Consider the following 17,543-nt stretch of genomic DNA (forward strand, 5'->3'; position numbering starts at 1 on the left):
CCCGGGAATTTAAACACAGCATCATAAATCGCTCACCTTTTTCTACCAAACAGCCGACTAAATGGGCCACCTTGAGATATGGAAAGATAGGAGAGTCGGGGGCTCTTTTTCCCAATGCCCCCCATGCCCCCCTTTTGGGTAAAAATACCAGAACTGCCAAAACCGGGTGCCTCCAACTGCCCTTGTCCCTAGAGGAAAGCCACCCAGGCAGGCGTACTCAAGCTTCCCTTGCAACTCCCCAAAATAAGATTTTGGGGTGCCCCCCCCTCCTGCCTCAATCTGGCAGCCCCGGACAGGGCTTGGGTTCCAGTCCAGCTTCCTCCCGTTTATCTCCCCCTTCCTTTCTGAGCTATGACAGCCCCTCCCCCAACCCGGCCCCTCCAAAGCTGCCCACCTCACACCTCCATCGTTCCCCCCGAGGGGGTCTATGCCCACAAGAAGGGTCCCAGCAGCCCTCCGACCTTCCAAACAGCCCTTTGAGGTAGGCTGAGAGAGCATGCCAGGGTCTAAGGCAGTGTTTCTCAACCTCGGGCAGGTGAAGATGGGCGGACTTCAACTCCCAGAATTCCCCAGCTGGCGTTGCCAGCTGGGGAATTCTGGGAGTTGAAGTCCGCCCATCTTCACCTGCCCGAGGTTGAGAAACACTGGTCTAAGGGGACAAAATACAAGCTCTCGGCCACCCAGCCCAATGCCCACCGGATGCCAACTTACCAGGGCACCGGCTGGTTCTTGACCAGCAGCCCCTGCAGCAAATCCCACTCTACGCTGACGCACTTGAGCTCGCTGCCGTAGAGGGAGGCCATGGTGCCCAGCGGGGACCATCCGACTGGCGCTGGACACACGAGGTCACTTAGAAGGTCCTCCGGTCACTGATGCCCTTCACGGACGCAGCCTCCTGAAAGACCTGGGGGGTGGGGGAAAGTCCCTGTCACATCTCTTTCTCTTAGTCCTCGACTTATGACCACAATTGAGCCCAACATTCCCGCTGCTAAGTGAGACGTTTGCTGAGTTTTGCTCCAGTTTATGACCTTTCCTTGACCTAGTGGTTAAGTGAAACATTGCCGTTGATAAGTGAGTAACCCGTTGTTAAGTGAATCTGGCTCCCCCCCCCCCCATTGACTTGGTTTGACAGAAGGTTGCCAAAGGGGGATCACGTATAAGTATTTAATTTAATTTAATTTAATTTCCAATTTATATTGGAATTATACTTATAAGTATAAGTATAATTTTATTTCTATACCGCCCTTCTCCTGAAGGACTCAGGGAGGTGTACAGCCTATTTAAAAACACAAGACAAACATCAATTAAAAATTATTAAATTAAATAATTATTAAATAAACGTGATCCCGGGATGTTACCACCGTCGTAAATACGAGTCAGTTGCCAATCCGAATTGTGATAGTGTGAAAAACCATCCTAATTCACTTTTTTTCAGTGCTGCTGTAACTTTGAACAGTCACTAAACGCTACTTAATTGGAAACTTTGTGGACTTCAACTCCCAGAATTCCCTAGCAAGCATGCAGGGGTTCTGAGCTCCTGATCAAAGGGTGGGGGGGAAACCCTCAAGTTTCTAGTCCTTATGCTTGGGAGGGGGAGAGGAAGAGCCGGGTGTTTAGAAGATGCTTTTTTTTTTCTTGCTACATTAATTATTATCCTTTTTTGGGGGGAACGGCACGAAGAAAAATATTTTCTGATAACAGTCGGTGGCATTCTGAAATTGCTTAATGACTGGTTTCCAGGCCTCGCTTTTCCCAATTATCTCAAAAAGACCCTCCAGTCGAGATTTTAGAATTAGGCGCCTGTGGAAAGAAATCAGCAATCTGTTAAAATTCCGAGGATGGCTAATCAGCCTTTCTTTTTAAAAAACAATAATAATAATAATAATAATAATACACCCCTTGAATTCCTCCCCATCAGAGAGCTGGAGAGTTGCCCTTCTGCTTTTCACCAGCGGCAAACTGAGGAATTTGTTCCTGTGGCTTCCGTCTTTCGGGAAAATGGCATGGAAGGAGCAGCATCTTCAAGTGTTTCGCACTCAGGACCCGTACTCAGCCCTTTTGCCCTCTCTGCTGCCACTTAGGAGTTTCCCCTTTTGCATGGCAAATGTGGGCAAGGGTTTTTTTTTTTTGTGGTTCACGGAGGGAGGAAGAGAGTACAGGCAGTCCTCAACTTACAACGTTTCACTTAGGGACCATTCGAAGTTACAACGGCACTGAAAAAAGGGACACGTGGCCGTTTTTCACACTTATGACCATTGCAGATTCCTGCGGTCACGAAATTCAGACAGATTGGCAACTGGCTCATATTTATGACGGCTGCGGGGTCTCTGGGGGGGTGGGGTCATGTAATCCCCTTTAAGTGAAGCCAGATTTACTTAATGTCCGGGGGACTGACTTAAGAACTTTGGCAAGAAAGGTGGTGAAATGAGGCAAAAACTCACTGAACAAATGTCTCGCTTAGCAACAGACATGTTGGGCTCATCTGTGGTCGTAAGCTGAGGACTACCTGTATAAACGACAAGCAGCCATCGACAAAACTGAGCTTCCGGGTTCAGAAGACGTGTATCTGAACCCTTTGTGGGGTATGATTGCAAGCTTAAACGGACTGCACCCGGATCTTCGTGGAATTGTTTGAATTTTTAAGATGGTTTTAGATCTGTTCTTGCTAACTTTAAGACCTGGGGACTTCAGCTCCCAGAATTCCCCAGCCGGCACTGAAAAAAGTGACTTAAAAGTGACGGTCCTCACACTTATGACCGTTGTAGCATCCCCATCATCACGTGATCAAACTTCGGGCACCTGGCAACCGGCACGCTGATTACAGAGTCGCGTGATCACCACAGCTGTCTTCCGACAAGCAAACTGAACACGGGAAGCCAGATTCACTTAACAACCACACAATCCATTTAACAACCAGGCAAAAAAATCATAAAATCGGGAGCAACTCGCTTAACAACCACCTTGCTTAGCAATGGAGACGCTGATCCCTGTTTATGATCGTAAATTGAGAACGACCTGTAAATCCTGAATCTGGAAACTCAAAGCTCCGGAAATTTAGGATACGAATTCACTGTTTCTCCCAAGCTTTCCCCGAACAATCAGAGGAGCAATCCAGAAACCGGCTCTTCGAGCAGCAAACTTCAAGGCAGAGATGCAATCGTCGCAATAAAATTCACCAACAAGAGTTTGCAGCCCGTCGAGACGCAAGAGTGGTCTGTGAGCCAATTTTCCCCAAGCGACGAGGCTGCATCCATCAACAGTTAAATGCACTAAAGTGACTCTTGGCTGAGAAGGCCCATTTCTCTCGCCTTTATTCCTGATTACAGAATAACAGAGTTAGAAGGGACCCTTGAGATCTTCTAGTCCAACCCCCCGTTCAGGAGGAAACCCTATAGCATTTCACACAGATGGTTGTCCAATCCCTTCTTAAAAACCTCCAGTGTTGGGAGCACCCACAACTTCTGGAGGCAAGTTGTTCTCCCTGTGAAAACAGGGAGACCCCCAACGGAAGCAACCTACCCTAACCCTAATCTTAACCCTAACCCTAACCTGACCAAACTGCTCTTCTGAAGTTCTTAATTTGCCACCAAATGTGAGATCACAGATCCAGAATCAACATGTTTTAAGACAGCCAGAATTTGCAGCTCCCACCGGAGTAGCTGGTTGCTTTCCGTCACAGATGTGGGGTCCCTTCGCCTATTTACGGTGAGGGTTGGATAACCAGATGCTTCCCCCCTTCCCCAGCAAGGGGTAAGGCGGGAGGGGCAGCCTTCCTGGCTAAGGGGGTCTTTGCCCCCTGTTAGCACCAGGAAAGTGGGCGACCCAGACTTCAGGGCCGGAGATCTCTGCAGAATGGCAATGGACCGTTGGCCCTTCCTGCTTCTTCATCGCTTCAATCGCAAATAAATCAAGACAGGAAGCGCCTGTCACTTACTTCTCAACTCCGAGAGAGAATGACATTCCCAGGACGAACGTTACCTAACGGAGCGAGGCCGTAGGAAAACTGTTCAACAACCTGACACGAAGCCAGGAAGATGGAAAGCCTGTTTGCCACGGACGGCGACACGCTTGCAACCTGCACCTGTCTCAGCCTGGCACGCGTACCAGACCCTTTTGCCAGCCGACGAACCCGCCACGGGCCACCCGTCCTCCCTCCGTCCCCCTCCCCACGCATCCAATGCGCGAGCGCCCACGCATACCGATCCGGAGGCACGCACAACTGCACTCGCACCCCGTCTCCCATACCAATACAAAACCCACGCCTCTTGCGCATATAAAATGGAGATCATCAATAGACACGCCGCCTGGCGCATACCAATGGGCAGCCTCCGGAGCTTGGCTAGCCACCTTTGCAAGCTCGGGCAGGGCAAAAGGGGGCAGGGGGCGAAGGCCCTCCCGCGCTCTGCGGAGTCCTGAAACTTTGCAAAGGCACACTTGGGGAGGGGGGAGGCAGGGGCAGGAGAGCAGCGGGAGTGTGTGGGGGGGGAAGGCAAATTAGGGATTATAAAGAGAGCCTCAGCCCCCATTTGGAAGGGGGCGAAGGGGAAGAGATGGGGGGTCCACGCAGACTTGCCTTTCAGAGGGTGGCCACAAGGAAGAGGTTGAAACTTAACCGCAGTTGGCAGGATGCTAGGAGAGCCGTCTTGGTACCCCAAATCTGAAAGAATCTGGTTGCATCTTTCCAAAGTCTATTCAAAGACTTTGGAGGCTTTTGCCCTGAAGCTTCTGTCTTTCAATAAAATGTGCCAGTCTGAAAAAAATTCCATGTTTTCCTGATCCTCGGCTGAAGGAGCAAAGAGAGGGGTTGGGTGGAACCTTTTCTGATGCACCCAGATTACATTCCAAACAGCACAGAGCCACGTTTCCACGGCCCAGGACTTTCTCCCAGCGAACTGATCTCTCGGATCATCTCGTGGTTCCCAGATTTTCAAAGGGGGGCAGGGGGGGAGAAAGCAAGGGGGGTGCCCTCAAACACGCACCGGGCAACTGCAGGCAGAGCTGACCCGAATGCCTGCAACTCTCTGAAACTGACCTGCCAAGACACCCACCCCCACTCACTCCCCAAACGGGTCGAAAACCCCACAACCGTGGGGTTCACAGGAGCACTCCTGCTTCCAGCTGAGGATTGTGCCAACCCCACCCCCCCCACCCCGACGAGGAGGATTTGAACCCACGCCGTCTACACCCAAAGGCAAGCAGCCTTTGAAATGAAACCTCCCCCCCCTCACCTCCCAAATGGCAAAGTAGCAACTCAAACTTACTCGGAAGTGGGTCGCCAAGTGAATGGGGGGCTTTGAAGTATTCCTGCTGCGACCCCCAGCCAGCCAGCCAGCCCTTTTGAAGGATACCTCCTTCCGTGCTCTCTTCTTTCCCCCCAGCCCCCGTCCATCCTCCAGCAGATTGGAAAGAGCAGAAGAGGGACGGAGCGTGTGACCACACAGCTCTCGCCTCTGCAGAATTTCGGCTCACCGGTGGCGACCACGTTGGTTAGCGTGGCTCAAGCCTGACCTCTCAGGCCTTCTCGGCTCCGAATCTCTCCTGTCCATCTCACTCCTCTCTCCTGCACAGGAGTTCCTGCACCAAATTCCTTACTCATCAGCTCCACCCCACGAATATTGGGGCCCAGATGCTGCAGGATGACCTTTTAGGTCTGCAGCCCAAGCCACCTGACCCCACAGGGGTTGAGTGGGGGGAGCAAGCAGGCTGCCTTCTGGCTCATCCCTCCTTGGTGGGGGGCTGGAGAATCGAAGGAAAATGTTTCACTGGGGACAGACTTGCTCCTGTCAAATCCTTCTCGTTTTTTTGGCCCTCTGAAACCGCTCAGCCAAGCAAGACCCCAAACCCATTTTCAATGGTGCTTAGCGGTGCCCGGATGGAGCCCCCCCTCCCCTCTCGAAATCACATACAAAGAACCAAACCAAACCCCACTCACAGGACTGGACCCCCTTTGGGATTGGAGAGATGGGTGGGTGGGTGGGATATATATCTTGCGGAGTTTCAAAAGCCGGCCAACCCCGTTTAACGTAAGAATTTGGGTGAGGTGGAAAGAAACAGCAGGCAGAACTAATATTTAGCCCTTCCAAGGTCCTATTTCAGTCTTGTGGGGCCTCCAACACCCATTTCACCATTCTCCCTGGGGGGCTTCCAAAGGGCCCTTTTTCAATGCAACCGCCTGCAAATCAGACCTTCTGCCCAAATTCTACAGCCAAACACAAGTTCTTTCAGCTGCCCAGGCGGGTGAAGGAAGCTGAAATGGCACACAAAATTTTTGCAATAAAAAAAAATAAAAAGAGGAATTTAGTGCATGCAACCTTGCAATTCGGTTTCAGGATATCCTTCCAAGCCGAAGATCCTTTTTTTTTGGTGGGGGGTGTCAGTGAACAATTGGGGATCTTCTCCCCCAAAAGAAATAAGTTTATTTTCCAGAAACAGCTCTAATCAATGGCAGCTCCCGAGGAGCCCTCTGAAAGGAGGAAGGAAGTGAGGATCTGCTTTGATCATCCAACCTCAACCATTTCCACCAATCCTTGGGTGGGTGGGGATCAATAAAAGAGCCTACCGGTTCGGCGATCTCAAGGTTCCCCTATTTTGAGCTCTCTCCAGTTGTCACCGAGCTGCCACCAAAAACCGCATAACCAGCAGAGACCCATTTTTGCCAACCAGGATCAGTTCAAAAAACTTGAAACCGAGTCTGCAAATTATTTCTTTCTTTTAAACCTTAAAAATCATTTCCTCCACAGACAGGGAAGGCTATTTCGAACTGGTTTCGCAAAGGCCCATTTCTTTGACCAAGCTGTGCCCCCCCTCTCCAGACAAGCACCCCAGACAGACAGCCCCCCTCCCCAATTCACCCCTGGATCTTCCAGAATGTGCGCCCCCCCTTAGATTGCAGATCTGATTCACCTTTGTCTGACCTGCTGTGCCTTTGGGGGTCAAGGCCATCCTTTCCCAAGGCCGGGGTCCAGGGTCTTTTGCCAGAAGAAACGGTCTTGGATCGAGGAGGGGCTGCAGAACCCCAAGTTTTGGCTTCTTCATTCATGCCCTGACAACTCCCGGAAGGGATTGTGGAAAAAGCTGCTTGTCATCCAGAGCAGCCGCGGTAGCAGGCGCTGCCTCAGTTTCCCCCCTCCCTTGGCCTTCAGCGGTTGCCGAAAGCAAGCTGGCACCTGTTGCCTCTGGCAAATTTCCAGCAAGGTAAAGAATGCCTCTGAGGGTATGCAGAGTGCCTTTCCCTGACCACTCAACCAGCCTAATCTAACTCTCCCAGATCACCCAGTCAAGGCTGGCGGCTCCCAAATTTGGCCACAGAGTCATTTGCAATTGACCCCTTGACCCAATGGAGGGCATAGAGAGAGCTGTGGGCAAGCGCCTGGCACCAGCAGAGAGAGAGAGAGAGGGAGTTGTAGCTTCTTCACCCAGTTAAACGCAGATTTCTAGTATGGGCAGGTTGTATTGGATGCCGACACAGCCCGTGTTCCAAATGCATCCATTGCCCAGTTGCCAGCTTGGCACGGAGGAAGGTGAGGAGACCAGACCGCCCCCTCCCCTTTCCCAGGTATAATCAGCATGGGTGTCGTGTAGACAATGCAGGTGGCGGGATCGCGGCAAAGAGCCTGCAAGTTTACTACCACGCACGCACCAACACACAAAGAGACACGCAAACCACCCCGAGGCACCGCCAAGCCCCGCTCCGACTCACCTTCCTCCGCCGAAGAGCCGCCGGAGAGAGTCGCGCAAGCCGCGGGGAAGCCTCTTTGCCGCTGGGGGCTCCACCTTGCCTCCGAAGGACCAGCTTCCCCAACCGGGCGCCCGCCAGCTGTGCCAGACTTCCCGAACCCACCGCTGGATGCCCGGGCATCGCGGAGGCCCTTCGGCCGCTCTCTCTCCTTCCTTCCCCTCCCTCCCTCCTTCCTCCTCGCGGGCCAGGGTCTCTCTCACCCGGACTGACCCCATCGGCGGGGGGCAGAGCGCCCGACCCGAAGCCCCCCGACCCCGATCGGCGCCCGGCACATCCCCTACGGCCGCCGGAGCTGGAGCCGCATCAGGGCAGGAAGCGCCTCCGGGGGTCCCCGAGCCGCCGCGACCCCCGCCGCCTCCCCGGCAAACTTCCCCCGCCAGCCCGGGGCGCTCCGTCCGCCTCCCCGCAGCCCATCGCAGGCGCGCCGGCCCCCTCCCCACAAAGGCTGCCGGAGGAGGGTCCTCCCTTCCCTTCCCTTCCCTCGGGGGGGCTTAACTCTTCCCCCCCCGCCGGCTCCTCCTTCTCCCCTCCGCTCGGCCCGCGACCCCCGACTCTCCCGATGGCGCCCCCAGCCCCCAACTCCGCCCTTCCCGCCACGTGCTCGGGGGGCGCCTCCGGGCGAGACTCACCGCCAGCCGCGCGACCCCCGCCTCCGCCGCCCCCGCCTGGGGCTGGCCGCCCACCGCTGCCTCCGGGCAGCCGGCGGGGCTCCTCCGTCACGGGTCGGTCGGGCTCGGCAGCAGCCCGTCTCCCCTCCTCTCCCGCCGCCCGGCTGGCGCTTTCCCGGGCGAAGAGCAGCGGGCGCCACGTTGCGCCTCCAGCCGCCGGTGGGCAGCCCGCAAGGGTGGGGGGGAGGCAGGCGGGAGGCGCCGGCCAGCCGAGCGGGCTGACGAGGGAACAGGGCTGGAGGAAGCCCAACAGCCGCAGAGACCCCCGCCGGCATCCTGCACGCAAGAAGAGAGCGATGCACGTGTGAACGGGGTGTAGGAAACCCACCCGAGTTGGCCCGACAACAGGAAACTAGGGTGGCTTCAAAATCGACCCGAGTCTTGGAAGTGGGGGCGCAGGGGAGAACTTCTGCCTTCACCCAGCCAGCCCCCACCCCCCACACTTTAATCTCAGGGGATCAGACCCAACTTGCAAAGAAGTCTCTGCAGAAGGTGGGGAGGTGGGAGATCCAGGATCCCACCTGCACGGGTGACTGATTGCACTTGGCACCTTCCGTGGGTCTCTAAGCCATGGCTTATGGGAGGGCCCTCATCTTTGGGCCCCCGAGAGTGGTTCCTTGCAGCAGGGGGGGATTGATTAGGTAGACCTCTGCTTTCCCAGCTCTGCCCCCCTCCCCATTAAAGACCTGCTAAGAGTGGCCCCCATCTCCGAGAGTCCAGTCCACCTGCCTCTGAAGGCAGCCGAGACCCACAATATGTGTGACACTCGTACCACACTCTGTGGACTGAGTGAGGCAGGACTTACCTGTTGCAAAGGGATGGCAACAAGGCGTCTCTTGAACCCATGTCCGACCTTCTGCTTTGAGCCACAAAGCCACCGATTTCCCCACAAAAGGCTGGCCTGGATCAGAATCTTTTTAAAAGATATATAAATATATATATATTAAAAAAGGCTGGCATGACCCTTTCCAATCCTCATGATCTGGCAAAGAAAGTCCACATTTTGTTAGAATCTTGTCACATTTGATTTTTTTCAAGGATTCTCAGGCGAACGTCCATCCAGATCTGAGAATGGACGGATTCTTCCTTGGTTAGCAGGACAAAGAATTTCATTTTCGGTTTTATGCGCAGCTCTTCAAATTCACATGCGTTGGCCATCATTCAAAGGAAAGATAAAACATTCATGGTTTTTCTTTCGTTTTCTTTTTCCTCCTTGCAGTCTCCTCCGTTTGATTCCCTCCAGCTCAAACTCCTTCTCTGAGCTAGGCCAAGAGGTCGGTCCACGGAGGCTCACGGGGCACAGGTCACGAGAATATATATATATATATATATATAGATTGATTGCTTCTTCCTGGGAGGGAGGGATTTTTTAAAAAATGGAAACTGGGCTAGGATGGCTGAAAACTGAGGCAACCGAGAGGATGCCAGCGTGGCTAAACAGCAGGGTCAAGTAAAGCCTTTGGGAGCTAGCTTCAATAAATAGATGGCATGGCAGAGAAGATCAGCCTCTGTCCAAATTTGCACAAACAAATTATCTCAGAAGCAGCCTAGAAGCCTGGGTTTGCAAGAGATCTTAGAGGTCATCTAGCCCAACCCCTCTGCCCAGAGTAGAAATCCTCAGGCTTCCTCAGGCAAATGGCTGGTCCACCTTTGCTCAAAACCCTCCAAGGACGGAGCCCCTTTGACCCCTGGAGGCTCTCAGGTCAGGAAAACCCTCCTTATTTCAAGCTCAGATTCTCCTTTTTCCTTAATAGCTTCTCCCCCTCCCCCTTGGGAGCTTTGGAAAATAAATTTATTTGTTTGTTTAATTTCTACACCCACCATCTCACCTAAGTAACTGTAGGCGCTTTACAGAGGCATCATAATTGCATAATAATATGCTGTTTATAACAGCCCAATTACGGCATAAAGTGCCTAGATTAGCCCCAAGGAGAAATGGGCAGCAAATAAATTTAATTTTATTAATTCAGTTTAATTAATAAGACAACCCTATAAATGCAGGAATCAAAACATAGCAGAGAACCAAAGTTAAAAACAAATTAAAATTTACAAGCAAAAAAAAAAAAAAGAGCCAGTTTGGTCTAGTGGTTTAAGGCACCAGGTTAGAAAGCGGTAGTGAGTTCAAGTCCCACCTTAGGCATGAAAGCTTCCTGGGTGACTTTGGGCCAGTCCTTCTCTCTCTCAACTCAGCCCACCTTGCAGAGTTGTTGTTGCTGGGGGAAAAATAGGAGGAGGAAGACGTGTTGGATATGTTTGTCGCCTTGTGTTATTTGTAAAAAAAATAATAAAGGCAGGATACAAATAAAGAGGAAGGAAGGAAGGAAGGAAGGAAACGAAGAACGGTTGCAGGAATTGGGTATGTCTAGTTTAATGAAAAGAAGGAATAGGGTGATTGATAGAAGTCTTCCAGTATTTGAGGGGCTGCCCCAAAGAAGAGGGGGGGGTCCACCTATTCTCCAAAGCACCTGAAGGCAGGACAAGAAGCAACGGATGGAAACCAATCAAGGAGAGAAGCAACCTAGAACTAAGGAGAAATTTCCTGACAGTTAAAACAATTAACCAGTGGAACTACTTGCCACCAGAAGTTGTGGGCGCTCCATCACTGGAGGCTTTTAAGAAGAGATTGGACAGCCATTTGTTAAATCAATCCAGTTGATGGTCTGGCCAATGGAGGCTGGTGAGATGGAGGCAGCTGGAGCCAGGATGCGGTCGGATTCAGGCTCCACCCGAAACCCGAAGAGCGGAGGGGAAGCAGAGGAAGGGGTGTCCTGCGTTTATCTCCCTGCCCCGCCCCCTCCCCCCATAATTGGGCCTGATGCATGCAAGTAAGAAGGGGTGATTGGCAGCCCAGGACATAGGAATGCTGGCAGATGAGCGGATAATGGACATCTGTCAGCCGCAATAGCCGAGGATGGCCCATCGTGTCATCCTGGGCTTGATTGACAGGTCACGGCTTCGGGAGAGCAGAGATCAGCAGCAGCCCCATGGAGGTGAGTAGAGCGAGGGGGCAGATTGGATAGCCCCACTCCTTTGATGCCCAGGGCTGGATTCCTTCCATCCCCTTCCTCTCCCCGTTTGACAAATCAACATGTCAGGCGTGGCAGCTGTCAATTCCGAGGTGTTATTGTTTTTTTAAAAGAATCCGTCTTTTCTTGATGTGCGGCACAAAAGGGAAATGTTTCTCCCCAAGCAGGTTCCAAGCAGACGCCGTGGGAAATAAAATGGAATTGGCAAAGCTACCTTTGCTCAGATTATAGGAATTTCTTTCTTTCTTTCTTTCTTTCTTTCTTTCTTTTTCTTTCTTTCTTTCTTTCTTTCTTTCTTTCTTTCTTTCTTTCTTTTTCTTTCTTTCTTAATTTCTTTCTTTCTCTCTCTCTCTCTCTCCCTTCATTCCTTTCTTTTTTTCTGTTCCTTTCTTTCTTTCCTCTTTCAATCTTTCTTTCTCTTTCTTTCTTTCTGTTCCTCCTTCCTTCCTTCCTCTCTTTTCTTTCTGTTCCTTCCTCTCTCCTTCCTTTTTTTCTTTTTCTTTCTTTCCTTCCTTCCCTTCCTTATTCATTTAGCGACTGTTCAAAGTCACCATGAAAGTGACTTATGGCTGGTTCTCGCACTTACGACCGTCGCAGCATCCCCATGTTCAAATGATCAGAATTTGGGTGCTTGGAAACTGGCAGGTACTGACGACGGTTGCAGCCTCCCAGGGTGGGTGTGTTTGTGTGTGTGTGTGTGTGTGTGACGTGATCGCCATTTGTGACCTGCCCAGCCGGCTTCCAAGAAGGAAAATCCATCGGGGAAGCCAGGTTCGCTTAACAGCTGCAGTGATTCACTTAACAACCAGGGCCAAAGAGGTGAGAAAATGGAATGCGATTCACTTAACAACCATCTCGCTTAGCAATGGAAGTTCCTGTCCCAATTGTGGCCATATGCCGAGGACTACCCGTTGTTTTTTTGGGGGGGGGGGAAATTAGTCCTTTTCTCCAAGCACTTTTCAGAGACCCAAATGGGGGTGGGAGAGAAAACGCCCACCCCCCTTAACCCCCCCACCCCACATTCCTTCCATTTCGGGAGCTGGATTTCCCCCCCCCCTCAGCCCCATCGAGCAACCGGTAGGATGGGCCACTTCCAGGTTTTGCATCTACCTTTTGGCTGCTGAAGAGATGGGGAGGGGGGGTTCCCTTCTTTCCTTCCTTCCTTCCTTCCTCCTCCCCCCCCCCCGCGATGCGGCTTCTTGAGTGTATTTGTGCAAGTGGCAGAGCTCTCCTCCAAGCGGTGGCATGCATGCCCAACCAGAGAGGGGAGCGTCCGGTGATGCACAGGGGAGGGGGGGCAGGCTGGGTGTCAGGAGGCCCCCTCCCCATCCTGCCTGAGGGACCCGGCCCAAACGTGACCTGTGGCCCAGCTGGGGAGGCCTTTGACACCGGCTGAGCCGTAGCTGTCAGTCAGCAGCTTCCCGGCCGTGTCAGGGGGATCTCTTGGGGGGCTGTTCGGTTTCCAGACGCTGCCAGCTGCTGACATGTGCTTGACCCCCGTTAACACTTGCGCTGCTGGGTGGGCTTGGCTGGCAAGCCAGCGGGCAGGAGAGGGAGGAGAGGGGCCGCGGCCGGTGGCAGCAGGAATTTGCTGCACCAATCACTTACATTTGCAAAGAAGCTGGCTGCATCTTCCTCCATCCCCAGCCGGGTTTCTGTAGCCCAGGATAGTGGAGGAAGTTAGTCCATGTTGGTCTATGGTAGCCAAAAAGTTAGAGGGAGGCTTGTTGTAACACCTTTTTCCAACTAACCCTTTTTCTTAAAGGCGTCTGATTTTGTGAGTTACAGCTCAGAAAAGCCAGTGCCTTTCAATAAAGAATTAACTGTAGTTGCTGTAGTTGGAAAAGGTGTTACAAGATTTTTTTATTTTATTTTATTTTATTTTATTTTATTTTATTTTATTTTATTTTATTTTATTTTATTTTATTTTATTTTATTTTATTATTTTATTTTATTTTATTTTATTATTTTTATTTTATTATTTTATTTTATTTCATTTCACTTCATTTTTTATTTTTATTTATTTATATTTTCTTTTGTTTTTTGGTAGTCCTCAACTTACAACAGTTCATTCAGTGATGTTCAAAGTTATAACAGCACTAAAAAAAGGGGATTTATGACCCTCGTAGCATCCCCATGATCACATGATCAAACTTAAGACACTTGGCAACTGACTCATACTTATGATGGTCACAGCGTCCCAGGGTCACGTGATCCCATTTTGCGACCACCTGACAAGCAAAGTCAATGGGGAAGCCGGGTTCACTTAACAACCGAGTCACTAACTTAAAAACGGTAGCAATTCACTTAATAAACCTGGCAAGAAAGGTCATAAAATGGGGCAAAACTCACTTAACAAATGTCTCGTAACAAATAGCAACACAGATTTTGGGCTCAGTTGTGGTCGTAAATCGAGGACTTCCTGTATTCTCTTATTCCAATTTGGGAATAAAGAGATGGATGAGGTTACCTGTACACAACAGGTAGCAAAATTGAACAATAGCGCCATCTGCTGGCTATGGAAGCAACTACATGGCACGCTACCAGTCCAAGTAATTTAAAAGCAAATTACCTCAAGGGAATTAAGGCTATTGTTACCTCATTTCATTGAGTTAATGGCAGCATATAAACATCGATTTGGATATTCACCTTTTGCATGCAGGTAATTCGCAGGCAACGCCCATTTTCCTCCTGAAGATTTAAACCCTGAAATTAAGAAAATTAAGAAACTGGGAAAGGAGAGCTGGTCTTGCTTCATGTTTAAACAAACAAAATCTTGCATTAAGCAGGGGTTTAAAAAGCCCTTGTCCCACCCAAGATGTCACATTTACCTTCCAGAACAATTATTTTGCATCTAACAGATATGAAAATCCCACTAAAAGGGAGCAAAGCAAAGTCTAAAATTATCCAACCTTTGCAGTGTAGTTTGCTTTTCCTTTGCACCAGGTAGTAGCAATGCAGCCTGCTTACACTCAAGGGCATTCTCCTCCTTTTCTAGCAGGAGAAGGAGGGATGAATAACACACTGAGAGTGATTGAAAAACATCAAAGGCTTCTGTATTCCCTGCCTTAAAGCACTTTGCCAAGTGAGTTTCGCCCCATTGTACAACTTTTCTTGCTGCGTTTCTTAAGTGAACTGCTGCAGTTGTTAAATTAGTCACATGGTTGTTAAGTGAATCTGGCTTCCCCATTGACTCTGGTTGTTGGAAGGTCGCAACAGGGGATCACGTGACCCTGGGACTGTCTTAAATGTGAGTCAGTTGGCAGGCATCCGAATCAGAGGTGAAATGTAAAATTTGTTACTACCGGTTCTGTGGGTGTGGCTTGGTGGGGGGGGGAGAGGTTGCAGAAAAAAATGCTTTGAAAAACCTCTGACGATCCCAGCTGAGCTGCACGATCATCAGAGGCTTTTTTTTTTTTTTTACTTTTAAAAGCATATTTTCGTTGGAAGAGGTTGTAGAAAAAATGCTTTTAAAAGTTTTTTTTTAAAAAGTCTCTGATGATTGCATGGCTCAGCTGGGCATGTGGGGGGGGGGGCAGGGATTTTTGCTACCGGTTCTCCGAACCACCCGCCGCCATCACTACCGGATCGGGTGATCCGGTCCGAACTGGGAGCATTTCACCCCTGATCCGAATGTATCCAAGGGGGTGCTGCAACAGTACTAAGTGTGAAAAGTGGTCGTAAGCTACTTTTTTCAGTGCCTGTGTAACTTAAGGGAACTGCTGTAAGTTGTAATACTATCTGTACTCTTCTATACTCTCTAGAGAGCATGGCAATAGTCCAATAGAAGAGATGATCAGGTTATGAGTTAATTCAGTTCCGAGACTTGATTCCAACACAGGAACTGTGAAAATGCATTTAGAAGCAAAAATGGCCATCAAGGAAAGCCCCCTCCCCAAAGTCAATGGGGTGTTAGAGCTATCAGCCTTTGACTTACGGAGGGCTTCTGGGCTTGGTGTCAGGCTCAAAGAATCAGGAACACTGAGTTCAAAGCACTAAAAGTTATTAAATTCTACTTGCTTACAAAAACCTGTCAACTAATGGTCAAAGTTAAATTAGCACTAGATAAGGGTCAAGGGAATTCACGGGAGGGAGGGGGGATTGGCAGACTTGAGTTGCTTGTGGCTGCACGACGACTCCAAACTTATGACATGTTTAACTCCGCCTTCCAGCTCGGACTCTTCTTCTCCAACTCTGGAGAGACTCCAGTGCCCCTAATCCTTAACCAGCAAAGTCAAAGAGTTGGCTACAAGCCCAAATTTTATCCTGCCCTTCCCGTCAATGTTGTGAAGGAGCCCCTCTGCCGAATTAGATAAATGGGCAGGATGTGTAATCAATTAAGCAATTAGCTACCTGCCCTTAAACAAACCACTTAGCTCACCATGATTTTTGTGGGCAGAGCAGTATATTAATAATAGGGTTGCAGCTGCTTAATTGTGACCGCATCCTTTTCTGGTGCACTGAAGCAAAAGGATCGCGCCCACCTCCATTCACTGGGGGTGGGGTGGTGGGGGGTGTGAGGAGAGAGGGATATAAGCTTCCTAATTGCTGGGTGCAATTCTACAAAGCAAAATATTTAATTAACTAGAAAGCCGGTCACTCAAGCAAATCACTGGGACTGGCTGAGATTAATAAACAGGGAAGGGAATGATGCAACCAGAGAGGGGGATCATAAGAGAGTAGGGTGAGGGGAGGGGCAGCCAGCAAAGGAGCAGGTTTGGCAAAAGGTCAGCCGGAGTTAAGTCGGTCAGTAAAAGCAGCCCGAATGGATTTTAGGCCTGAAACTGGAACATTGTTTTTTAACAGCAGCAGAAAGTCCAACAGCTAATTTTAGGGGATTTCACTGAATTTGTAGCTTTCTCGGATTTGAAGTGGGTCAGAAGGACCCCTGCATTCTAACCTCTTCCTCATTTCACCCTCCTAACAGACCCACAAGAGGCAGGCATGTGGAGTTTTGATGGCATCCACAAATTGAGAGGTCACCTCAGCTTTCTTTCAAACCAAGCTCACATGATGGTCGCACCCATCCTATTGAAGCCTTGCCTTTTTACATTGCGATTCCTCCCTTGCTCCTGCTTCCTTCTAATTAATTCAATCAATAAAGGAGAATATTTGTAGCTCAGGGTTGAAACGAGGGGTCCTTGGTGTCCTCCAAAGAGTTGGGTGGTTTTCTTGCAAACCTTTCATGACCCAACTAGGGAACATCATCAGTGCTAGTAAAGAGGGGGGTTTTGGCACCGATGATAGTTTGGGTAATGAAAATAATCTGCAAGAAAACTGCCAAGATCAGAGAGCACCCCACAAATTCCCCACAATTAATTCAATGCCCTGACAAGAAGCTTAAAAGCAGCGGAGGGACCGCTTGCAAACGCAGGCCCTTTCCAGTGTTCCTGCTTCAACAGAGGAGGGTCCTGGCCAGTGGTGGGTTGCGATCAGGCGAACCAGTAGCAGCAGCAGTGGGAAGTTCTGCCCATCCACCTGGACCTCTCTGCACGTGTGAAGCGTTACGTGTAGAGGTGCGCATGTGCCCACGAGCAAACAGGTAGCAATGGGTTTTGAAACGCGTCCCTGGTCCTGGCCAAAGATTATTCCCCTCCCCTTTATTTCCTTTCCTCTCCCTCAGATTCTGCAGCTTCATGATTCACAGGGTTGTCATTGGAGTTCACCTGTGCATATTTATCCCAAGAATTTGCTGGCAGTCCAAAGATGTGCAAAAACTCACGTAAACAAGACCAACCCCAGTTAGTTCTAACTTTGGCAAACCAGGTGCGGCTTCCTAAGCTTAAAGTGGCTGCTGGTTGAGGCTTTCACTCTTTTAAAACTAAGTTCCCTTTTGACCTTCGGGCCTTTTTGCTTTTGAGCTTTGAACTCACAATGGGAGAGGGGGAGGGTTGTGATATTTTGGATTTTTACTGCTTGTTTGGGGGTTTATTTTAATGCGTTCCACGCTGACCAGAGTTGTAGAGTCTAAATTGGGCAGCCATAAAAATTCTTAATGAAAATAAAATAAAACACCCACCTGGAGAGGTAAAGGTGATGCAGAGATGGCTTGAAGCTAAAAAATGCAAGCACTCAACACTAGAGGGCAGCACTTACATTGCAGAATTCTTA

At 50.2% G+C, this 17,543-nt stretch overlaps 1 protein-coding gene across 1 annotated transcript in view; it reads right to left on the reverse strand.

The window, feature by feature from the left end:
* NPAS1 (neuronal PAS domain protein 1) overlaps positions 1–7,994 on the reverse strand; it is a 39,511-nt gene extending 31,517 nt beyond the window's left edge. Inside the window, exons 1-2 of the mRNA XM_087876482.1 lie at positions 7,700–7,994; positions 712–904 (exon numbers count right to left, since the gene is read on the reverse strand). Of these exons, the coding sequence (XP_087732608.1) occupies positions 712–803 (92 nt within the window). The 5' untranslated portion in view covers positions 804–904; positions 7,700–7,994. The remainder of the gene's footprint in view (positions 1–711; positions 905–7,699) is intronic.
* Positions 7,995–17,543: the final 9,549 nt, after the last annotated feature.

This window comes from Pantherophis guttatus, chromosome 10 (assembly GCF_059756535.1).
Source record: "Pantherophis guttatus breed Tessera chromosome 10, ASM5975653v1, whole genome shotgun sequence".
NCBI classification, from domain to species: domain Eukaryota; kingdom Metazoa; phylum Chordata; class Lepidosauria; order Squamata; family Colubridae; genus Pantherophis; species Pantherophis guttatus.